At 37.5% G+C, this 22,878-nt stretch overlaps 1 protein-coding gene across 4 annotated transcripts in view; it reads left to right on the forward strand.

Moving 5' to 3' along the window:
- The window catches only part of cops7a (COP9 constitutive photomorphogenic homolog subunit 7A), a 41,415-nt gene extending 25,152 nt beyond the window's left edge, over nt 1-16,263 (forward strand). For all 4 annotated transcript variants that reach the window (XM_072255274.1, XM_072255275.1, XM_072255276.1 and 1 more), the window contains 4 exons: nt 5,445-5,533; nt 7,569-7,771; nt 8,563-8,668; nt 11,148-16,263. In XM_072255274.1, coding sequence (XP_072111375.1) covers nt 5,445-5,533; nt 7,569-7,771; nt 8,563-8,668; nt 11,148-11,306 — 557 coding nt within the window. In that variant the 3' untranslated portion in view covers nt 11,307-16,263. The remainder of the gene's footprint in view (nt 1-5,444; nt 5,534-7,568; nt 7,772-8,562; nt 8,669-11,147) is intronic.
- Nucleotides 16,264-22,878: the final 6,615 nt, after the last annotated feature.

Genomic DNA, 22,878 nt, shown 5'->3' on the forward strand with positions numbered 1-22,878 from the left:
GAAGTATCTTGCCTCCAGCTTTCTGTATTCATCTACATTCAATTTATGATTACTTAAAAATGCTTCATCCAGACCTATCCATGATTTGCTCTGCTAATCAGAGCCATTTAGCAAAGGGGAAAAATATTGAGGTCAAAGGATACCTGATGGGTGTTGGGTACCTCATTGTAAAAATCTGTAAGGTAGGCTGATGTTTACCAGCTGAACGTTGCTTAATGTTTGCACCCTATGTCTGCATTTGAGTTTTCAGAAAGTGCAGCTAGTCAGTGGTGCTACCGAGTCATGAATTGGCCTCTTGGAATACATTCCTTAGTCTTAAGAGTTTAATATTTTAGTGGTTTTTCACTCCTGTTATTTCCCTGCCATTTAAAGTTCTCCCAGTATATTTCTGAGTTTACTGGTTGTAAAATTGTGTCTACCAATTTATCCTTTATTTTTGTGATGGGTTAATTTAGAGAAAATGTCACGAACTTCTGTTAGAGCCAGAGTAGAGCTGAAAATGGAGTCCTCATCTTCATTTTTCCAGTCATGTTTACAGCTGTCTAATCTTCTCTTACCTGTCTGGTATGAAGTGTTAAGAAAGCATCATATAGAGCAAGAAGAGAGGGAAAATAAAATACTTGTTTCGGTTTGCTAAACTTCCATCAGAACCAGCCGTAAGCTTTTCTTTAGTTTTCTTTGAGTTCTTCCCATTCCTCATGCAGAATCTTATTCTGAGGCCTCCCAATATTGATACTTTCTCATATTTCATATTTCTTTCTGACATCAGAAACTAATTGGCGCATCAAATCAGCCAGATTTTGAGGAATCCTATTTCTTCCATTTACTTCTCTGTAATCTATTCTGCTTCATGTACCCATCAACTCATTCATGATTCTTCTAGCACCCATCTACAGACGGGGTAATTAACTACAGCCAATTAACCTACCAGCCAACACATCTTTGGGAAATAGAAGGAAACTGGAGCACAGTAAAAACAGAATTAACATGTAAGTTCCATGGAGAAAACTGATGGTCAATTTCAAACCTGGAACACAGAAGCTATAACATGGTGTGGCTACTGCTACATCACTGTACAGCTTGCATTAATATCAGGCAACTCACGAAGAGAAATTGGCTTGGTTCAATCCATTAAGCTCCTGCTTTGATTACCTGTCCCTTTCCAGCTTGTAGCTGCTGTATTTTTTTTCCTTCCTTTGATCACTTCCACCCTGATTTTCCTGCTTTTTTACCACACCCATTGGTGCTATAGAATATCTGGCTTAACTTTTTTTTAACCCAGGAAGTGCACTGAATAATGGATTAAATTATTAACTCCAGTTCAGTGGTCTGTGTCCAAATGTTGGGGAGAAAAAATTTCCATCAGTTATTATATTTGTTTACCATCACCATTTACTTATTATAACTTTTAAACTGAAAGAAATGTAATTGTTATATAAGGCTTTCTGTCCAGTATCAGTTATGAAGATGTTAGTGCAATCTAATTACACAGAAAGTGACGGGTCAAAAACCATGTGCATGGATTTCCAAAAAGTAAATATTCTGACTGAGTTGTCAGGAGTTCATTAACATGATGGTGGTAAACAAATCTTCTATGAATGTTAGCTGTGGATTTCGAGAAAGCATTTGATAACTCTCTGCACTAGATTTTATTAACTGAAGTAAGTACGTAGTAATAGAAACACCTTTACAGCTTAAGTTGGAAATTGGTTTAGAATTGGGGGAAGTTGGAAATTGGTTTAGAATTAGCGGAAGTTGGAAATTGGTTTAGGATTGGGGGGAGTGAGCTGCAATGAAAGATCAGCAGATAAGACAAGTAGTGCTTCTCATTGTATGGTACTTCAGCTATTGACCGTAAATATCAGTGATATGAGTGCAGCCAAAAGCTTGACCACTTTGACACAATAGTCTTATCTCAGGGTTGGGGAGTCCAAAACTAGAGTGCTCAGGTACAAGATAGAACATAGAACAGTACATCACAGGAACAAGCCCATTGAGCCACAAAGATATAAGAAGGGAGAGATTTGAAAATAATCTCCTTTATGATACTCAACTCTTCTAGTGATCGATCCTTCAAAGCCCTCTTGGTTAGAGAATTCCAGATATTCACCACTGTCTGCAAGAAAAGAATTCTCTACTTCCCTCAATTTTACATGTCTGTCTTCTCAACTTGTAGCTGTTTGCTCTCATATTGCTCATACACCCCCCCCCCCACCCAAACTCGTGGAAGCATCTCAACATTTAATCTATTAGTCCAGGGAATGCAGATCTATGTTCTTTTTAGCTGTTCATGAATGGACAACCCTTACACCCCAGAAATCAGCCTGGTGAATCTCCGCTGGGCTGCCTTCAAAGTGTTTGTCTATTCTTTCTCAAATAAGGGGACCAAAACTGTACACAGTACTCCAGTCATAACCTCAGCAATGTCCTGTACAATTTTAACAGTATTTCTCTATTTCTATTCTCCAAATTCTTTGCGGTTAACCTCAATAAAGCACTTGCCACCTTACTAGTGGCAATGCTTGCTATTACTACTAGCTATTGATGTTTCATGCACAGGAGAACCTAGAGCTTTCTTTTCTCTGATGATTTTCAGTTTTTCTCCATATAAGTAATAGTTTGTCTTTTGATTACTTCTAATGAAGTGCATGACCTCAGAGTTTGTTATATTAAACCCCATTTGTCAAGCTTTTGCTCAGTCACTGATCTGAGCCATATCCATTTGTAGAGTCAGAATCCAACTATATACTGTCTTCCTATTTTTTTCGTCTTCAGCAAATTTGGATTCCGACATCTTGTCTTCTCCAGTTCATTAATATAGATAGTAAATAGTTGAGGTCCAGGAACTGACCTTTGGGTCAGTCCCCTCATAATATCCTTCTGGCCTGCAAAAGATCTATTTCCTCTGACTCCTTTTGTGTAACAGTCACTGAACCATCTTAACATATTTACATTTACTCTGAGCTCTTGCCTTGTGTGTACCAACCTTTTATGTGGCACCTTATCAAATACCTTCTGGAAATCCAAATAAATTACACCCAAAAGTTTCCCTCTGTGATCTCTACTTACCATATCCTTGAAGAACATAAGGAACTTCATCAAAAATGATTTTCCTTTCAGAAAACCATGTTGACTGGTTTAATTGCATTAAATATCTCTGAATGTTATTCAGGCTATTCTTTCCTTGATCAGAAGACTCCAGATGTTAAGCCAATTGGCCTATAATTCCTGCTTATTGTATTTTGACCAAGGAAATCACATTTCCTGTTTTCCAAACTATGGAATCTTTCTGAGACTCTGAAACCTCAACAATGATTCTACTACCTCTGCAAGAATTGGGTCCTGGTTCCTTGACCTCCTTTATTCCTATTACATTTTCCAATATCTTGTCCCTGTTAGTGATAGCAATTGTTAAAGATTCAAGCTATCTGAAAATAGCTTATCATTATCTTTGGGTTATTTGCAGTGTACTCCACTTATATTGTTTTGAATTATCTGCCATTTCCTTGTTTGCCATTATTAATTCCCCAATCTCTTCTTCTAGGCGTCCTACACTTAACTTAGCTATGGTATTTTTTATATATCTATAGATGCTCTTAATGTTTATTTTGATATTGGCAGTTTTAAACTATGCTTCAGCTTTAAATTTAACATTTTCTTTGACTTCCTCCCCTCCCCACCCTTGTTAGAAGCAGATGGTTTATTGAGATTTCTCATTGAGTGCCTGATTCTAATTGGGTTGGTTACCGCCAAGCTTTTTGAAAAGACAATGGCTGATATTTAGGTGGCTCATCCATTGACCTTTCTTTTAGTCTGTTCTTTAGGACACTCTACATAACTTCAGACTTTAATAATTAGACTTATTTAAGCTGTGTACCTGAGTGTTTATCCTCAAACTACATTTGGAATTCTACCATGCTGTAACCACTCTCTAGAAGATCACTAACTACAGGAGCTTTTACTAATTCTTTGTCATTACATCACTCAAACTAAAATAGCTTACTCCCAGGTAGGTTCTGCAACATTGCTCTGAAAAACAGTCTCTGGTGCATTCCACAGATTCCTCTTCCAGTTTGATAAGTCCAATCAACATGCAAGTTAAAATCACCTATGATAATTGTAGTTCCCTAACTGCATGCCTCAGATGTTCCTATGTTACTATTCACTGCTATCTTCCTTAATTACCTATGGTACCCCACCACCTTTCCCCTCTTTCTTTTATTGTGTAACATCTTTTTTGTATCCTTGTTTTGTTCCTATTCGGTCCACATTCTTTTCTTGTTTCTTGTGCTTTTAACCTTGTTGTGCCGTACTTTTTTTCTTGTATTATTAAAGTTGGAGCATTGTGTTCTTTTTATAATCTGTTATCCAGGCAAATTTATTTTTCTTGCAAGATTTTTAAAAATTAATCATACTATGTATTTATTGAAATTAGTATCTTCTTCACGGGAATCTAATGAATGTGGCCAAAGTAGTCAAAATATTCATAACTGATAATTCCAGCCATTAAAAATTTAGAGATTTAATCTTCCATCAGATGTAGGCATCTGTGACAAGGCCTACATTTCTTGCTGAACCATTATTACTATTGTACTGGTAGCCCTAGGTGATTTAGAGATGCAGAAGTATTAAATCCCCCATTTTGACTAGGATGAGTATGGATGACGAGTTCCCTTCCTTAAGAGATATTAATGAACTAAATAAATGTTTACAACAATCCATTAGTTTTATGGTCATTCCACTATTTTATTCCAAAATATACTTTGTAGTGGAATAGTAAAATTTGGATTATGGACCATGCACCTGGAATGCTATTCCAATAACTTAATCTCAGTTCTAACATTACCTGTGGCTTGAACGCTTTCCAGTTGCCTATTTCAATTACGGTATGTCAGATGCTTAACTTAAATCCTTTGTGTATTATTGGGTTAATTTTACTTGTGAGAAAACATTTCTGATTTCACTCATGGTTAAGAATTTTGTGGGTATACTTGACTTCCCATTACAATTCAAATAAATCCAGATCAGATGTGTAGTTAGTTGTGTTTAAAGGCATGTCTGAACAAACTATGAAATTGCCCTCTTCATGCTCATTCTAATTCTGCAAGTTGTAGGTTTATGTTTAACATAAGCATCTTTGCTTGTCAGTTATATTTTTAGTCATTTTAATATTAATTACCATATTTGGAGGAATTAATTGACTGTTGAAAGTTGACTGAGGATAGTAGAACATTTAATAGGAATCTTTGAGTTTTATAATAAAATGAGTGTATTTGTGTAAATTAATTTGAATATTGCAGACTTGGGGAAATTTAACAAAATCCTGATCAAGGCATGTGCTACTTTGGTAAATGGTTATACACTTAATCAGATTTGAGCTATGTATTCTTGCTTTAATTAATTCTAAAGGTTCTATCCAGAATTATATATTTTCTGTTGTTTAGCAAATAAGGGGAATCTGCCTGAATTAACATTAGCTCAGAAGAACAAGCTGAAACATCTCACCATAGTAAGCTTGGCTGCAAGAATGAAGGTACTTAAGATTTTGTTTGCACATACATGCTAGGTGTCCAGGATGCATTGTCATGTTGTGATTTTTTTTTAATGTTTTAATTTGGTTTAGTTTTGTAGCTAGCATGGTTTTGTTAAGAGCCCAACTGAATGTGTGTATATGGTTTATATATTTTTTTATATTTAACTTGGCTAGCAATTATACTCATCTTTTCGAGCTACAATAAGTGAATACAAACTGCATGGAAACCCACTTCTAATATTTGCTTGCTTCTGATTTGGAGATTTTGGCTGTTTTTATAGTCGTATCTGATGGGCCTAAGAGACAATAGTTGCTCTTTCATACTTATGAGAAACTTAAAAATTAGTTTCCTCTCCATCTCATCTGTTCCCCAGAACAAATGTGGTTGGATATGTTGTGTGACCTTTATAAAATTATCATTCGACTGGTTAGCTGGTAAATAAATGATTTCTTGAAGATTTTCTTATTATTCCTTGTTAAGGTTTCTTATACTGACACAGTTGGATCGTAGTAGCCCTTATTTTTGTTTCTTATTTATTGTATTGAATATCCAGAGAAAGATTATGCAGAGTGCAAGCTAGCCATTTCACCTCTTGGGTTTAGCTTTGAACACAATTGAAATTGATGTGACTGAAAATCTTACTTGATTCCTGCCTTTTAAATATTACATGAAATTGTGTTGGTTGATTTTTAAACCCAGTTCATAATACTAATGGGTGACAATTCAAGGCAGTTTTAACTAATTAACATGATTTTTGAAGGGAGGAGTGTAAAATTATTGCGTGATACTTTTTTCAAGTTGGGATCAGATACATTATTGAGAAGGAATAAAAGATACTTATCATCTAATATATGTTGATCGGGTAATACCAGACACTGAATGTTCACAAATTAATAACCTCTTAATAACTTTATCTTGGGCTAGAAAAAAATTGTAATATCCTTTATGTGTGTAACAACACTAATGCTTGACGGTTTGGATTTTTTTTAAATCCTAAGTGTTTTGAAGTTGCTTATATTTGAAATAATGGATAGAATAGTCCATAGACAGTCAAATCTATTCCAACATTCAGTAAGTTACTGTTATTCAGAAACAGCTCTACTTTCCTATTCTGGACCTTTCCTTTCATTCCCAAAATAACCAGAAGAAAATGAGGTGTCTTGAATATGTTCAAAAAAAATAAGAATGTACATGCCTCTAGGTTAGAAAATTTGCATTTACACACTTCTTACTGAAGAAATAGCTTCTCAACTCAATCTGACTGCTTAGTTTAAGATAACTTCCTTTGTTTCTAGATGCTTTATAATCAGGGTAAAGAGCATGTTAATACATTTTAATGAGACCACCTTTCATTCCTCTAGACTGGAGAATTATAAGCCCTCAGTCTCTTGTGGGAGACCTGTCTGTCTCATGCTAGGAACCAAACAAATGAAAATCCCAATCTTCTGGAGGGTATATGAAATAGATTTTTGTATTTAAATGGGAATATAATAATCGCTTTTTGTCGCAACTTATTTTCCTTCCAGCAATTCTGAATTTCTCATTTAATTTCTACATTTGTCATTCGTATTTGTCATAGTGTTGCATTGTCACTGTTGTTAAGATTTTTAAAAAAGCTTTAAAGATCTCAAATAAGGCAAAAAAAAAATGGGAATTGTTATTTCAATAAATTGTTTGAGAACTTTTAAGTGTTTTCCTTTCAATAATTGAATAAGTTTATTCACTGGAGCTGTTCACCTGATAATATATGAGAACAGCTTATTCACTAACTTGAGACTGCTGTTCCACTAAAGTTCATTCATCTATGACTTCGCATTTTGAGAGCAATAATAAATACATATTTTAGATAAGTTGTGACAGTTCATTGAAACAGAAAGACAAAAGCTAGTATTGTTTTCAGTCTTGATAAGATGATTTTAGAAGTGGTGGATAGAAATACCCTTTGCATTTATTATATGTTGTATTTAGTTGTATATATTAAAATAACACACTAATTTTCATGGAGGTGCTCACAATTACTTCAAAACTTTGCAGTGCATTCCTTATTCCATGCTTCTGAAAGACCTTGATATAAAAAATCTCAGAGAACTGGAGGATTTAATTATTGAAGCAATTTATACAGATATAATACAAGGCAAACTTGATCAGCGCAATCAGCTACTAGAGGTTGACTTTTGCATCGGCAGAGATCTCCAAAAGCAAGACATCAGCAACATTGTTAAAACTCTTCATGAATGGTAAGTATTTTTCTGAAAAATGAATAATATTTTGTAATTATTATTATATAAGAAAATGTTGTGGAACAATTGGAAAACCCCTTAGGATATGTTAGTACCTTAATGAAACATCCTTGCAGTCATGAAGTTTATTTCCCATGCCTGCTGATCTAGAGATGGACACATGAAGCTTAGGCCATGGAGTATTATGTTCTTGTGCAAAGTGAAGTGTACGCTTGATCCAGAGTCTCCAACTTTCTTTCATTCTCCTTCCCAAAAGTCAAATTATTTTTGGATAAATGTACTTCCCTTCTCAATTCTTTATCTAGTCATGTTTAATAAAGAAAGTTACTGAGGACAGTATTGTGTTTTGCATTCAAGTTAAAACTCAAATCTTCAAAAAAGTACCATGAAGTGTACATTTGATGTATATTTTGCAAGGTTTTCAAATCCATTGCACCAAGATTGAAAACAGCATCTGCGTGCTCAATATGAATGGAGAGATCCTAACAACAAACCGAAATATAATTGCTTTTCATAACATTACAAGTGAGGATTGTCAGTTTACTTAATGTTAAGTAATAATGCTTCAGTGTGTCAGTTTACCTATTACGTGTTATTAGCACAATGTTAATTGATAACTTTGTTTTGAAATGTAATTTGTGGTACTGGAATTTCATTTAATTTTCCAGATTAATACAGTAGTTTGGAAATTTGTTAATTATCTGTACTTCTAGTTATTTTGAAAAGCATATGTGTGATGGTTGTGTGAAAAAAATCGAACTGCCAACAATTTTTTTATTTCTTCATAGGTGCGATTGTTGTCAAGCAGTTCTATTAGGGATTGAACAGCAAGTCCTTCGTGTAAATCAGTACAAAGAGGGCCACAGAAAAACTCAGCAGCAGGTAGAAACAGAGGTGAGTTTTGAAAATAATTAAGACTCTAATGTATTAATCCTATATTTGCAGATCATGTGCAATTCATTTAATGTGATCTATTTAAAGACAGATTCTTAATAAGAATTTGATAGCAAACTGTTTAACAGATAAAAACTCATTATACAACTGTATCAAACGTTTTTAATCAAATAATTTGTAATTATTTTAGTTATCCTATTACACTTTGCTGTATTTTTGTAGATAAATAAATTTTATTTAAGTGGGATTCTGGATAACAAATTGGATTAGATAAATTAGACAAATACATCCTGAACCAATGGGAAGTACATTCAATTGCTCTGGGGCAAGGAGTGTACTAATTTTGGTGTTAATGGACTGAGCTAACTGCCAGCAAGTTCAATTACCTTTTAACTATCAAATGGACATCTGTAACTCAATTGTCTTTCAGACTTTGGTTTGGAGGGATTTAATTTCTATCCACTCAAAGCCCAGCCACAAATATCCATAATTTTATCATTCTATCACAGCTTGGAAATAAGCCCTTTGACCCAACTTGCCGATGCCAATTAAACTGCCTAACTGAGCTAGTCTGATTTGCCTGCATTTGGCTGCTGTACCCCTAAACCTTTCCTGCCTTTCTAAATATCATTTAAATGTTGTAATTGTACCCATCTCTACCACTTTGTCTGGCAGGTGGTTTCACATATCCCCTGGATACCTTTTAAATCTTTCCCATGTCAGTCCTCTCAGAATCTACTGTGATTCACTTATTTTTCCATACACCAGTCTAAATCTCTTCTCAAAGCAACCTATTTATTCTGATATCCAAGTCTAATACATCAACACCCTTCTATTTTCTTTTCAAACTTGCATGATGATCACACATAATAAAGCATGGTAACAACCTCTTGGCTAATTCTTCCATGCCAACTAAGAGACCCATATACCTCTACATCTTTTCTCACCATAAGTATTTCCAAATGTAAATGTATTTGCCTCACCCACTTCCTCGGCCAACATGACCATCACCCTCTGTTGACCCACAGTTTCCTCTTTACTCTCTTGCCTTAAATCTATGCAGGTTATTGATTTAATCTCCTTTATTTGGGAAAAGTGCTGAGACAACTCATTTTATCTATGCCCCTCTTGGTTTTATATACCACATCCCTCAATCTCCTGTATTCCATGGAATAAAAGGCCCAACCTATCCAGTCTCTCTTCATAACCTTCCAGTCCATGCAGCATCTTTCCAAATCTTTTCTTGACTCTTTCCAGCTTATTACATCCTTCCTATGGTATGGTGACCAGAACAGCACATAATATTCCAAGTGTGGTCTCACTAGTGCCCTAGCTCTTGCACTCACTGCCCTATCTGATGTGGACAAGTGTATCCAACATCATCTTCACTACTTTGTCCACTTGTGTCACCAATTTAAGAGAACTATATATTTGTACCCTTTGTTCTCTGTTCTACAACACCGTCTGGGGCTCTGCCTGTTACAGTGAAATTCCTGTCTTGATTTATCTTACCAAAATGCAACCCGTTGAACGTGTCCTGGTTAAATCCAATTTGCCATTCCTCACTCCTTTCCCAGCAGATCCTTGGATAACCTTCACTGTCCACACTACCACCAGCATATGTATCTCTAATTTTGTTTATGCTTATCTAATAAGTATAATATGCAGTCTATTTATAATAATAGTAGGATGAAGTTAGATTATGAGAATACTCAGTCCTCTTTTATTGTCATTTAGAAATGCATACATGCATTAAGAAATAATATAATGTTTCTCCAGAGTGATATCACAGAAAAACAGGATAAACCAAAGACTAACACTGACAGAACCACATAATTATAAAATATAGTTACAGCAGTGTAAAACAATACCATAATTTGATGAAGAACAAACCATGGGCACGGTAAAAAAAAAAAGTCTCAAAGTCCCTGAGTCGATTGACTCCTGAGTCCCCGATAGCAGGCGGCAAAAGGGAGGAACTCCCTGCCATAAACTTCCAGGCACCGTCAACTTGCTGGTGCCTTGAAAACAGCCAACACTGAGTCCATCCATCTGAAAACTTTGAGCCTCCGACCAGCCCCTCCGATACAGCCTCCCGAGCGCCCTCGACCTAGCCCCGGCTGCTGAAACAAACAAAGCCGAGGATTCGGGGCCTTCTGCTCCGGAGATTCCGGTTACCACACAGTAGCAGCGGCAGCTAAGTGGGCATTTCAAAAGTTTCTCCAGATGTTCCTCTGTACTCTCACATCCATCTTCTCAAATCAGAATTGTGCACGGTACCCTACTTGACAGATTACAGATATCATTCACCAGAGAGGCCGCGCGCGCTGCTGTCGCGTCGCCATCTTCTCCTCCACCACAAGTTACACAAAGTCTATGTTTTTCCATAAACCCAAAATGGTTTAAATGCTTTCCTACTCAATAGTTTCATGCTCATCCGCAGGAATACTTTGAAAATTACAATTTTTTTGTTTTATAGGTGGCAAATATAAAGAAGACTTTGAAGGCAACTGCTTCTACCTCAGCACAAGATCCTGATCAGCATCCTATGGATCGTGATACTCCACAGCTTGTTGAACAACGTCCATCAATAAAGAAATTGTCAAAAGCTAAGAGTTTATCATCTAGTCGTCATTAGAACAATATATTTTCAGAATTATCCAGGACTCTTAAGAAAACTGAGAAGAAATGAAAATACAATGAACAGTGCAATTCGTCTCATAAACAACACTTGAAAAAGATTAAGTAACTTTTCCTGTGCTTTTGAAATCTTTTTGTAATATATAGTTTTTTTTTTTAGTAGGAATCTCAGGTGACTACTGAATCAGACTTTCTTATTAAAGAGACAAGTTACAAACTGACTTCTGAAGTGATGTACATGCAATAAAGCTTAATTATTCACTTCAGTGAGTGAGAAGCCAAAATGGTATGGTGTAGGCACAATACTACAAAAATTACTCTGCTGTGGTTAAAACATCTCTAGTATTGGTAGGTTCTGAAAATACTCTAGTAGGAACAAATAACATGTATTTTATCAAAGACTTAAGGTCAAATCTTCTGTGCAATAATCTCAAAATGATGCACTAGAAAAGAGTAATGACTGCCCAAAAACACATTATTAAGATGAATAAACAACACAGGGGTTCATTGTAGTTAATTGTGTCTTTGACAATACAGTAAATATTTCAAAAATTTGCTTTGAATGCCAATTCTCAAACTGAAGTTGCTAACTGTAAAAACTGGAGACTGCCATCTGAAGCAAATTGTTTTTTTTTAATAATTAGTTATTATTTGGATACTTTGTGGATGTGGAATCATATGAGTTCTATTCCAAAAATGTGGTTGCTTTTATTCATTGAAAACTAAACTAATTTATAAAACTGATTAGAAGTTTAAGAGACAATATTTTGTTAGTGATTTATATCTCAAGTCATTCTGCCCAGTTCAATCACTCACCAGGAAAATAATTAACTTTAGATTTTGCTGGTAGGAATCAATATGAAGCTTAGTATTGTATTTAGCACTAATTATAATCTATCCTGCAAGCAGTGTGCTCACTGGATTTACTAAATATTTATTTCCTTAACTTTAATCTGTAAAAGTAAACACACCCTTTTGCTTGGTACGTAATTCATATCAGCATGATTGAATTCATTTTTTCAATTAGAGTAGACTTCAATTTAGTGAGTGGACAAAAGGAATCAGTTAAATCTAAAATAAAATTAGAACACATGGAACTACTCAGAAGATCAGGCCACATCTACAGGGAGAGAAACAGAGTTAACATTTTAAGCTGAAGATGCTGTTCAGAATATTCTGTAAGATTAATAGCCTGGCAGTTTCTGCAATCAGCTGACTGGTGAAGGAAATTTAAATATATCTGAGAGAGATTGTAATTAAATAGGGCAGTTAAAACAAAACATTATTGAGTTGACATGTGGCTGCTCAAGACTGCAGTATCATACAAGGTCCAATCTACTCGACCACCCAATTCTTATTTTTTTATTGATTCTTTCAGTTTCAGAGAATCTACTGATTGAATGTCCTCCGTGACTAACCATCCACAGCTTTCTGAAGTAGAGTATTCCAAAAATTAAGTCTTTTTCATAAAGAAGTTTCTTTACATACTGCTGTTAGAAAGGTGACCACTTAGCCTAAGCCTGTTTGCTCACACTTCCAGATCCTGTGTTGGAGGAATTAACCTGAACGCATGTCAGGTTTCCTCAGAATCATCTTTGTCTTTATGTGATCACCTCTCATTTCTAAATCTCTCTTCTTGTAGCAATTTGATCATTCTGGCTTCCAATCTAGTACATCCACACCATACAGACTCCCAGATGAAACACACTTGCCTTTTTAGGTATGGAGGCCAAAATTACGTGCTTCAAATGAAGTCTCACCAAAGCACCCGTACAATCTTAACAAGACTTACCTTTGTACTTAACCCATTGAAATAATGGCCAACATATTACATCCTTCCTCTCCCAATTGCAGTCCTTCCCCAATTTCTTTCCAAATGTGCATATCACAAAGAGTTAAATAATCCCGGTCCACTCATCCTTCCCTGTGTCTAGCGTTTTCCCTTGCAACCATTATAAGTGTTGCACCATTTGGGTACTAAATAGCTCATCCAGTTGAGCAGAGGTTCACTTCTCCTCCAATCTGGTTGTCTACATTAAAGGTACACAAGGCAATCTTGTGGAGCACCTGTGTTCTGTCTGCAATGGGCATCTCGAGTTACTGGTTGGATGTTATTTTAGTTCTCATTCCCACTTGTGTACATTAACTGGTCTGTGGTTTGCTTTCTTTATTGCTCTGGATAGTCCAAATGAAAAATAGAAGCTTTCAACCCAATGTTCTGAACATTGAATTTTCCTTTTTCTGTTAACCCACATACTTTATGTTCTCCAGTCCACCTAGTTTACTACTTCCTTTGTTCAACTGTCCTGTTCCCTCTCCTCCACTTAGCTCCATCTGTCCATCATTAGCTCCGCACCTGTTACACCCATCACCAGCAAGGTTATGCACCCAAATACTGGAGGTATTTCTTTCCTCTTCAGTACTGTCAGTACTGATGCAGGGTCTTGACCCAAAATGTCAGTATGCACCTTTTACCTCCACAGATGCTGCTTGATCCATGAGCTCCTATAGCTTTTTCTTGGTTTCAGTATCTTCAGTCTCTTTTATTCTTGTGGCCAAACTAATGTTTTATATAGTTTTACCATAACCTCTGTGGTTTAGTATTTTATTCCCCTTCTCTGATTAAATTAAAGATTAACTTTATTTGTCACATATACACTTTGTACTTTGAAACATGCAATGAAATGTGTTGTTTGTATCAAATCAGTGAGGATTGTATGCATAAAACAGGAGCAGAATTAAGCCATTTGGCCCATCAAGTCTGCTCTGCTGATCCATTTCCTTTTCAGCCCCTTAATCTTCTACCTTCTCTGCATAACCTTCCACACCATGACTAATCAAAAACTTATCAACCTCTGCCTTAAATACACTGAATGACCTGGCCTTCACAGTCATTTGTGGCAATGAATTCCACAGATTCATCATTCTCTGGTGGAAGAAATTCCTCCTCATCTCCATTCTAAATTGATGTCTCTCTGTTCTGAGGTTACGCCCTCTGCTCTTAGACTCCCTCACCATAGGAAACATCCTCTCCACATTCACTCTACCTGGGCCTTTCATCATTCGATTAGATCCCTTTCATTCTAAATTCCAGAGCCATCGATCGCTCCTGATAGAATAATGCTTTCATTCCAGAACCATTCTTGTGAACCTCCTCTGAACTCTCTCCAATGCCAGCAGATCTACTCTTACATAAGGGGCACAAAACTGCTTACCACACTCCAAGTGAGGCCTCACCCCTGTCTTAATAAAGCCTCAACATTACATCCTTGTTTTCATATTCTCGCCCATGTGAAATGAATGCTAACATTGCATTTGCCTTCCTCACCACTAATACAACCTGCAAATTAACCTTCAGGGAATCCTACACAAGAACTCCCAAATCCTTCTGCACCTTGGATTTTTGAATTTTCTCCCCGTTTAGAAAATAGACTATGCTTTTATTCCTTTTACTAAAGTGCATGACCATACACTTCTGGGTAGTGTATTCCATTTGCCACTTCTTCAACAATTCTCCCAATCTGTCCAAGTGCTTTTGCAGCCTCCCTGCTTCCCCAACAATATCTGCCCCTCGTCCTATCTTCATCCGTAAACTTAACCATAAAGCCATCAATTCCATCATCCAAATCATTGATGTATAATCTAAAAAGAAGCAGTACCAACAATGACCCCTGCGGAACACCACTAGTCACTGGCAGCTAGTGAGGAAAGGCTCCCTTATTTCTGCTGTTTGCCTCCTACCAATCAGCCAATGCTCTATCCATGCTGGTATCTTTATTAGAATACCATAGGCTCTCCTTGTCAAAGGCCTGAAAATCCAAGTGCACAACATCCACCAATTCTCCTTTGTCCATCCTGCTTGTAATTTTATCAAAGAATTCCAACAGATTTGTCGAGTATGATTTTCCCTTTTTAAAAAAAAATGCTCTCATGTTTGCTTTTAGGTTGGCTTTGCATTCCTTCTCTGCCACAGTTCTTCATGGAATGTAACTATCCTGTGCCTTACAAATTGCTCCCAGAAACTACAGTCACTGCTGCTCTGCTGTCATCCCTGCTAGTGTTCCCTTCCCTTCCTGCCAGCTCCTCTCTCATGCCTCTGTAATTCCCTGTACTCCATTGTAAGACTGATACATCTGACTTTAACTTCCTCCCTTTCAAATTACTGGGTGAATTCTGTCATATTATGATAACTGCTTCTTCAGGGTTCCCTAACAAAATCCAGTTCATTACATAACACCAAATCCAGAACAGCTGTTCTCCTAGTGGGCTCAACCATTAGCTCCTCTATAAAGCCATCCTGTAGGCATTCTACAAATTCTTCCCCTCTCCCCTGCGTGATATTCCCACTCCACCTACATATTGAAATCTCCCATGACTATCATAACATTGCCCTTTTGGCATGCCCTTTTCTATCTCCCACAGTAATTTGTGCCCCACATTTTGGCTACTGTTTGAAGGCCTGTACATCTATCAGGGTCATTTTACACTTGCAGGGTTCTTAACTCTAGCCACAAGGATTCTACATCTTCCAATTCTATGTCATCTCTAAGGATTTGATTTCACTTTTTACGTATGGAGCCACAGCACTCCCTCTGCCCACCTACTCCTCCATAGCATACCTACAACTTACTCACCCTAACCCCAACCCTAATTGTACATCTTTGGAGTGTGGAAGGAAACCTACATGGTCATGGGGAGAATGTTCAAACTCCTTACAGATAGAGACAGGAATCAAACCCCAATCAGTAATCACTGGCACTGTAGAGCAGTTGTGCTAACCAATACACTACCATGCAGAGAAGTATTTCTGCCTTCTCAACTACCTTATCTATCTGTTCTGCCACTCCGTATTCTTGGGCAAGGTCACCAAGGTCCCTTTATAACTCACTCAGTATATTTGCTAAGTTCATTCCCTTTATTGTATATCTTCGTTTTATTAAACTTTCTAAAATGTATTGCCTCAGAATTTTTTTCAGAATTAAATTCCACCAACTATTTCTCCACCCACTTTACCTAGCTAATGAATATCACTTGTAGCCAAAGGCTGCTTTCCTCACTGTCAACTGCAAACTTACTATTCACACCACCTATGTTCACATCCATATTGTTCATGTATATAACCAGCTGCAAGGCTTAAAAAGCAGTCCTGATCATATCACGAAGCTAGTTTTGGATCTGCACTCAGTGGTTACTTTCAGTACCTCCTGTACCTAATAAACTGGCAATATATGTGTGTGGTCTTCTGCTGCTGCAGTACTTCAGTCTTCGACATGTTGGACTTTCAGAGAGGCTCTTCTGCACACTCTGTAAACTAAAGACTGTTGTGTCTGAAAATGCTGGGTGATCAGCAGTTTCTGAGACACTTAAACACCAACACTTATTCCATGGTCCAATCATATTTCTTCTCCATTCTGAAATTTGATCTCAACAGCAACTGAACCTCTTGACGTGTATGCATGCTTTTATGCATTCAGTTCCTGCCACATGATTGGCTGATTAGATATTTGCATTAATGAGCATTAACTTTGCTTCAGTATTCCCCAGTGAAAAGGATCTTGGCAAGTATGGGGATGACTTACAGTGGACTGAAATACTTGAGTGTATAGACATTAAGAAAGAGGATGTGCTGCAGCTTTTGAAAGGTATTAAGTTAAATAAGTCACCGGGACCAGACAAGACATACCCCAGGCTACTGTGGGAAGCGAGAGAGGAGATTACTGAGCCTCTGGCGATGATCTTTGCATCATCAATAAGGACGGTATTGGAGGGTTGCAAACGTTGTTCCCTTGTTCAAGAAAGGAAGTAGAGGTAACCCAGGAAATTACAGACCATTGAGTCTTACTTCAGTGGTGGGCAAGTTGTTGGAGAAGAGGGGCAGGATTTATGTGCATTTGGAGAGACATAATCTGATTAGGGATAGTCAACATAGCTTCATCAAGGGCAAGTCATGCCTTATGAACCTGATTGAATTCTTTGAGGATGAAACAAAACAGATTGATTAAGATACAGCAGTGGATGTAGTGTATATGAATTTCAGTAAGGCGTTTGTTTCTCCCTGCGAGACTCATTCAGAAAGTAATGAGGCACGGGATCCAAGGAGACCTTGCTTTGTGGATCCAGAATTGGTTTGCCCACAGAAGGCAAAGGATGGTTGTGGATTGTTCATATTCTGCATGGAGGTCAATGACCAGTGGAGTTCCGCAGTGATTGATTCTGGGACCCCTCCACTTTGCGATTTTTATAAATGACCTGGATGAGGAAGTAGAAGAATGGGTTAGTAAGTTTGCTGATGATACAAAAGTTGGGGGTGTTGTGGATAGTCTGGAGGGTTGTCAGAGGTTACAATGAGACATCGATAGGATGCAGAACAGGGCGGAGAAGAAGCAGATAGAGTTTAACCCAGGTAAGAGTGAAGTGGTTCATTTCAGTAGGTCAAATTTGAAGACAAAACATAATATTAATGACAAGACTCTTGGCAGTGTGGAGGATCAGCAAGATCTTGGGATCTGTGTCCATAGGACACTCAAAGCTGCTGCGCAGTTTGGCAGTGTTGTTAAGAATGCGTATGGTATGTTGGCTTTCATTAACAGTAGGATTGAGTTCAAGAGCCCTGAGGTAATGTTACAGCTATATAAGACCTTAGTTAGACCCCACTTGGAGTACTGTGTTAAGTTCTGGTCGCTTCATTATAGGATGGATGTGAATACTATTGAGAGGGTGCAGAGGAGATTTACAAGGATGTTGCCTGGATTGGAGAGCATGCCTTATGAGGCAGGTTGAGTGAACTTGGCCTTTTCTCCTTGGAGCAACAGAGGATGAGAGGTGACCTGATAAAGGTGTATAAGATGATGAGGGGCACTGATAGTGTGGATAGCCAGAGGTTTTTCCCAGGGCTGAAATGGCTAACACGGTGAGCGTAGTTTTAAGGTGCCTGAAAGTAGGTACAAGGGGGATGTCAGAGGTATGTTTTTCACACAGAGTGGTAGGTGTGTGGAATGCACTACCAACAACGGTGGTAGAGGCGGATACAATAGCATCTTTTAAGAGACTCTTTGAAAGGTACATGGAGCTTAGAAAAGTAGAAGCCTATGTGGTAGGGCTATGTGCTGTAGATTTCTATGTTTCTATGTACAGGTGTAACTAATAAAGTGGTCATTGTGTGTAATTTGTCAGATTGCCCTGCATCCCTGAGCTTTTTTGGATCTGTTTCTCATATGGAACTCTACCAGAGGTCTTATTGATCCATGTCAACAGCACTACCCTTAGATACCTCCTCAGGAAAAAGAACAATCAAATCAGACAAGACTTATCCTTAAACCTGCCTCTCCATCCCATATTTTTTCCAATAATTACCCTTGTACTGGTATTAGGCTCAATAATATACAAATATCTAGTTTACTCCTGTTGCCCTTTTTGAATACAGATATAACATTCACTGTTCTCCACTAATATGGCACCTCTTTTATAGCAAATGATAAACACCAGAGATACTGTGGATGTTGGAAATCCAGAGCAACACACAAAATGGTGGAGGAACTCCACAGATGAGGCAGAATCTATAGAGGGGAAAAAACCGTTGGCATTTTGAGCCAAAATGTCAACTGTTTATTCCTCTCCAGAGGAGCTGCCTGACCTGCTGAGTTCCTCCAGCGTTTTGTGTGTGTTCTTCAGTAGCAAGAGAGGAATTGAAAAATTCCTGTCAGACCCAACAATCTCCTCTCTAGTCCCCCATTGCAGTCTCAGTCCAATTTCATCAGGCTCTGAGGATTTATGCACCATTAAGCCTACTAAGACCTTTTTCTTCTTAATGGTAATTTGAACAGATAGACCATTAACTCTCTGCTTGGCAACTGTCTGAAAATGATTCGTTCTATTTGTGTTTCTCAATGGTATTTTCCTCTAGACTTCCAGCCTCAAATCTGGTTGATGAATATTATTATTTCCATTCTTTGCAATTTTGACTAATTTAGGCTAACCTGCTTCTTAATACCTGTCACCTCTGAATTTCACCTATTCACACTGGTGTCCACATTCAAGAATTCTGACGTTTGCCTTCGGTTAAACAAAACCTTAAATTTTAAATTTCTTTCTTGTATTGAAATCATTTTGTGGATTCAACTCTTTTTTTAATCTTTGTAATTCCTTATGGCACTGAAACCCTCCAGGATATCTGTCTTTACCCCTTCAATTCTAGTCTCTTTTCCATTGTCAAGTTAAACATTGCCTTCATATTGAAAGTTCCTCAATTCTGGAATTGCACTCTTAAAAAAAATATAAGATTCCCCCAATTTGTTTCCTCCCTGTAAAACGCACAACTGTAAGTTTCTCTTTATGACTTGATATTAAGACTATAAGATATAGGAGCAGAAGTAGGCCGTTCAGCCTATCTATTCTGCTCCGCCACTCAATCATGGGCTGATCCAATTGTTCCAGTCATCCCCACTCCCTTGCCTTCTCCCCATAACCTTTGATTCCCTGGCTAATCAAGAACCTATCTATCTCTGCCTTAAATGCACCCATGACTTGGCCTCCACAGCCACTTGTGGCAACAAATTCCACAGATTTACCACCTTCTGACTAAAGTAATTTCTTTGCATCTCTGTTCTAAATGGATGTCCTTCAATCCTGCAGTCGAAACCTCTCGTTCTAGACTTCCCTACCATGGGAAATGACTTTGTCATATTTATTCTGTTCAAGCCTCTTAACATTAAGAATGTTTCTGAATTCTTCCTCGTTCTCCTGAACTCCAGGGAATACAGCCCAGGAGCTGCCAGACGTTCCTCATACGGTAACCCTTTCATTCCTGGAATCATTCTCGTGAATCTTATCTGAACTTTCTCCGATGTCAGTATATCCTTTCTAAAATAAGGAGCCAAAAACTGCACACAATACTCCAAGTGTGGTCTCATGAGTGCCTTATAGAGCCTGAACATCACATCCCTGCTCTTATGTTCTATACCTCTAGAAATGAATGCCAACATTGCATTTGTCTCCTTCACAACCTGGAGGTTAACCTTAGGGTATCCTGCATAACAACTCCCAAGTCCCTTTGCATCTCTGCATTTTAAATTCCCTCGCCATCTAAATAATCATCTGCCCGTATATTTCTTCCACCATACACTTTCCAACATTTTATTTCATTTGCCACTTCTTTGTCCATTCCCCTGAACGATCTAAGTCTCTCTGCAGGCTTTCTGTTTCTGTTTCCTCACTAACCACTCCTCCACCTATCCTTGATCATTAGCCACAAATCTGTTAATCCCATAGTCCAAATCATTGACATACATCATAAAAAGCAGTGGTCCCAACACCGACCCCTGTGGAACTCTGTGGACCCCTGTGATATTATTTAATAATCTGCTGTACAGCTCCTTGAGACATCTTGCTGGTTGATATTTTCCATGCAAGTACAAACTACGGTTGCAGTTAGGGAAGATTTGACATCAATAGAGTGGCACATGCATCCTCACAAATTAAATTTATCAGAATTCATTAAAACCCGTTGCAGCAGCAATAACAGAAGGAGACTGGTAATTAAGTGCATACTACAAAGCTCCGAAGGCATGTGTATTGGAACAGTTGACTGAGGGTGAAGGCAAAAGGAAAAAAACACTCTTGTCCCGATTGCTTTCAAAAGTAAAATTAGAACTGAGCGAAGTAGAAGAAAGAGTTGTAATATCAAAAAAGATAATGTGATTCTTCAGACATATTTAGGTGAGTACCTATTAAAACAATGTGCTGCTAAAAGGGAATGTTGATTTTTAAAACACCTGACTAATCCGTAGTCAGTAAGGTTGAAGATTGATTTTCTTCGAGCACCATAAATGAATACATTACAAAACAAAATAAGTTTGTAATCCATTTATTCGGGAATTGTAAGTAATTGTGAGGAAACATGGAACATTCAAAACATACGAGCATAACATGAATGAAATCTTCATGACTATGATGTGGCTGGAAATTTTAGGATTTTAGCTGAATGTAATTTAGGAGGTTATTTTGTGATGAAAATGGAGAGACTCATTAGAAAATATTTGCCTGAGAAGTTTTTGAAGATTTAATCATTTCATTAATGAAGTGTTTGCTTAATATTGTGATATACACTCAATAGCCACTTTATTCGGTACAGAAATGGAACCATGTACCTCAAGGTCCAACATGTTTGTTTATTTATTTATGGAGATACAGCGCAAAATAGCCCCTTCCAGCCCTTCCAGCCGCACTGCCCAGCAATCCCAAAATTAATCTTAGTCTAATCATGGGACAGTTTACAATGACCAATTAACCTACCAACCAGTGCGTCTTTAGACTGTGGGTGGAAACCAGAGCACCCGGAAGAGGCCCACCTGATCACGGGGAGAACGTACAAACTCCTTACAGGCAGCAGTGGGAATTGTACCCTGGTCCCTGCTACTTTAAGGCGTTGTGCTAAGTACTACACAACCATACCATTCTGACCGTGTTCAGAGATGCCCTTCTTCACACCCCTGTTGCAATGCATGGTTATTTGAGTTACTGTCACCTTCCTGATGGTTTTTACAAGTCTGGCCATTCTCTCATTAACAAGGTGTTTTGCCCACAGAACTGCTGCTCTCTAGATGTTTTGTGTTTTTTAGTATCATTCTCTGTACATTCTCGAGACTCTAGTGTGAAAATCTCAGGAGATTATCAGTTTCTGAGGTACTCAAACCACCCCATCTGTCACCAACAACCATTCTACAGTCAATATCACTTAGATCACATCTTCCCCATTCTGATGTTTGATCTGAAAAACAACTGAACCTCTTGAATATGTTTGCTTTATTTTTAAAAATAAAGTTGCTGCCACATAATTGGCTTATTGGATATTTGCATTAATGAGCAGGTGTACAGTAGTACGCAATAAAGTAGGCACTGAGTGTATTTACTGTATTTAGGGGAAAAACACTTCCTTTATATGCTGTCTTCAAAACAGAGGTGCCTTACATAAAATTGATTCCATGTCTTAACGCTCTTTCAATGTGTTTTTCTGCATAAAATATGGGATTTTTATAATGGAAAGCATTATCTTTCTACAGTGGAAGTAGTTTTTAAGTAAGTTTCTTTGTCAAAATTAGGTGTGGACAATTTTTTTAGCACAGCAAGTTGGAACACATTAATTTTGCAGCTATCACAGTAAAGCTTGATGGCTGCTGGGGGATCTGATGACTTCTTCAGACAGGACTGTCATCATCCTTTCTTAAATTTATGTTTTCTCTCTCAATAGGATTGCTGTAAAACACCAAATATTACTTTCTATTATAATTCAGTACCATATGGCTAATGATGTTTAAGGCTGTTACATGCAAATATTGTCTGCAATGAGTCCTTGAGAATACTCTTCCTTGGTTTAGTGAGGATTTTTATAACTAATTGTCTGCTGTTGCACTGTGCTTATGCCTTTGAATGGGAAGTTTGACATGAGGCCTCAAAGTGCTATAGAAAAGGTGAGTGTGCAGTGAGACAAAATGTGCAATTGTCTATTTTTCCATAAAAATATGATAAGCTCCAAGAAACAAAAGAATAGGGGTATCTAGCAAAGGCTAGAATGC

This window comes from Mobula birostris, chromosome 4 (assembly GCF_030028105.1).
Source record: "Mobula birostris isolate sMobBir1 chromosome 4, sMobBir1.hap1, whole genome shotgun sequence".
Classification (NCBI taxonomy): domain Eukaryota; kingdom Metazoa; phylum Chordata; class Chondrichthyes; order Myliobatiformes; family Myliobatidae; genus Mobula; species Mobula birostris.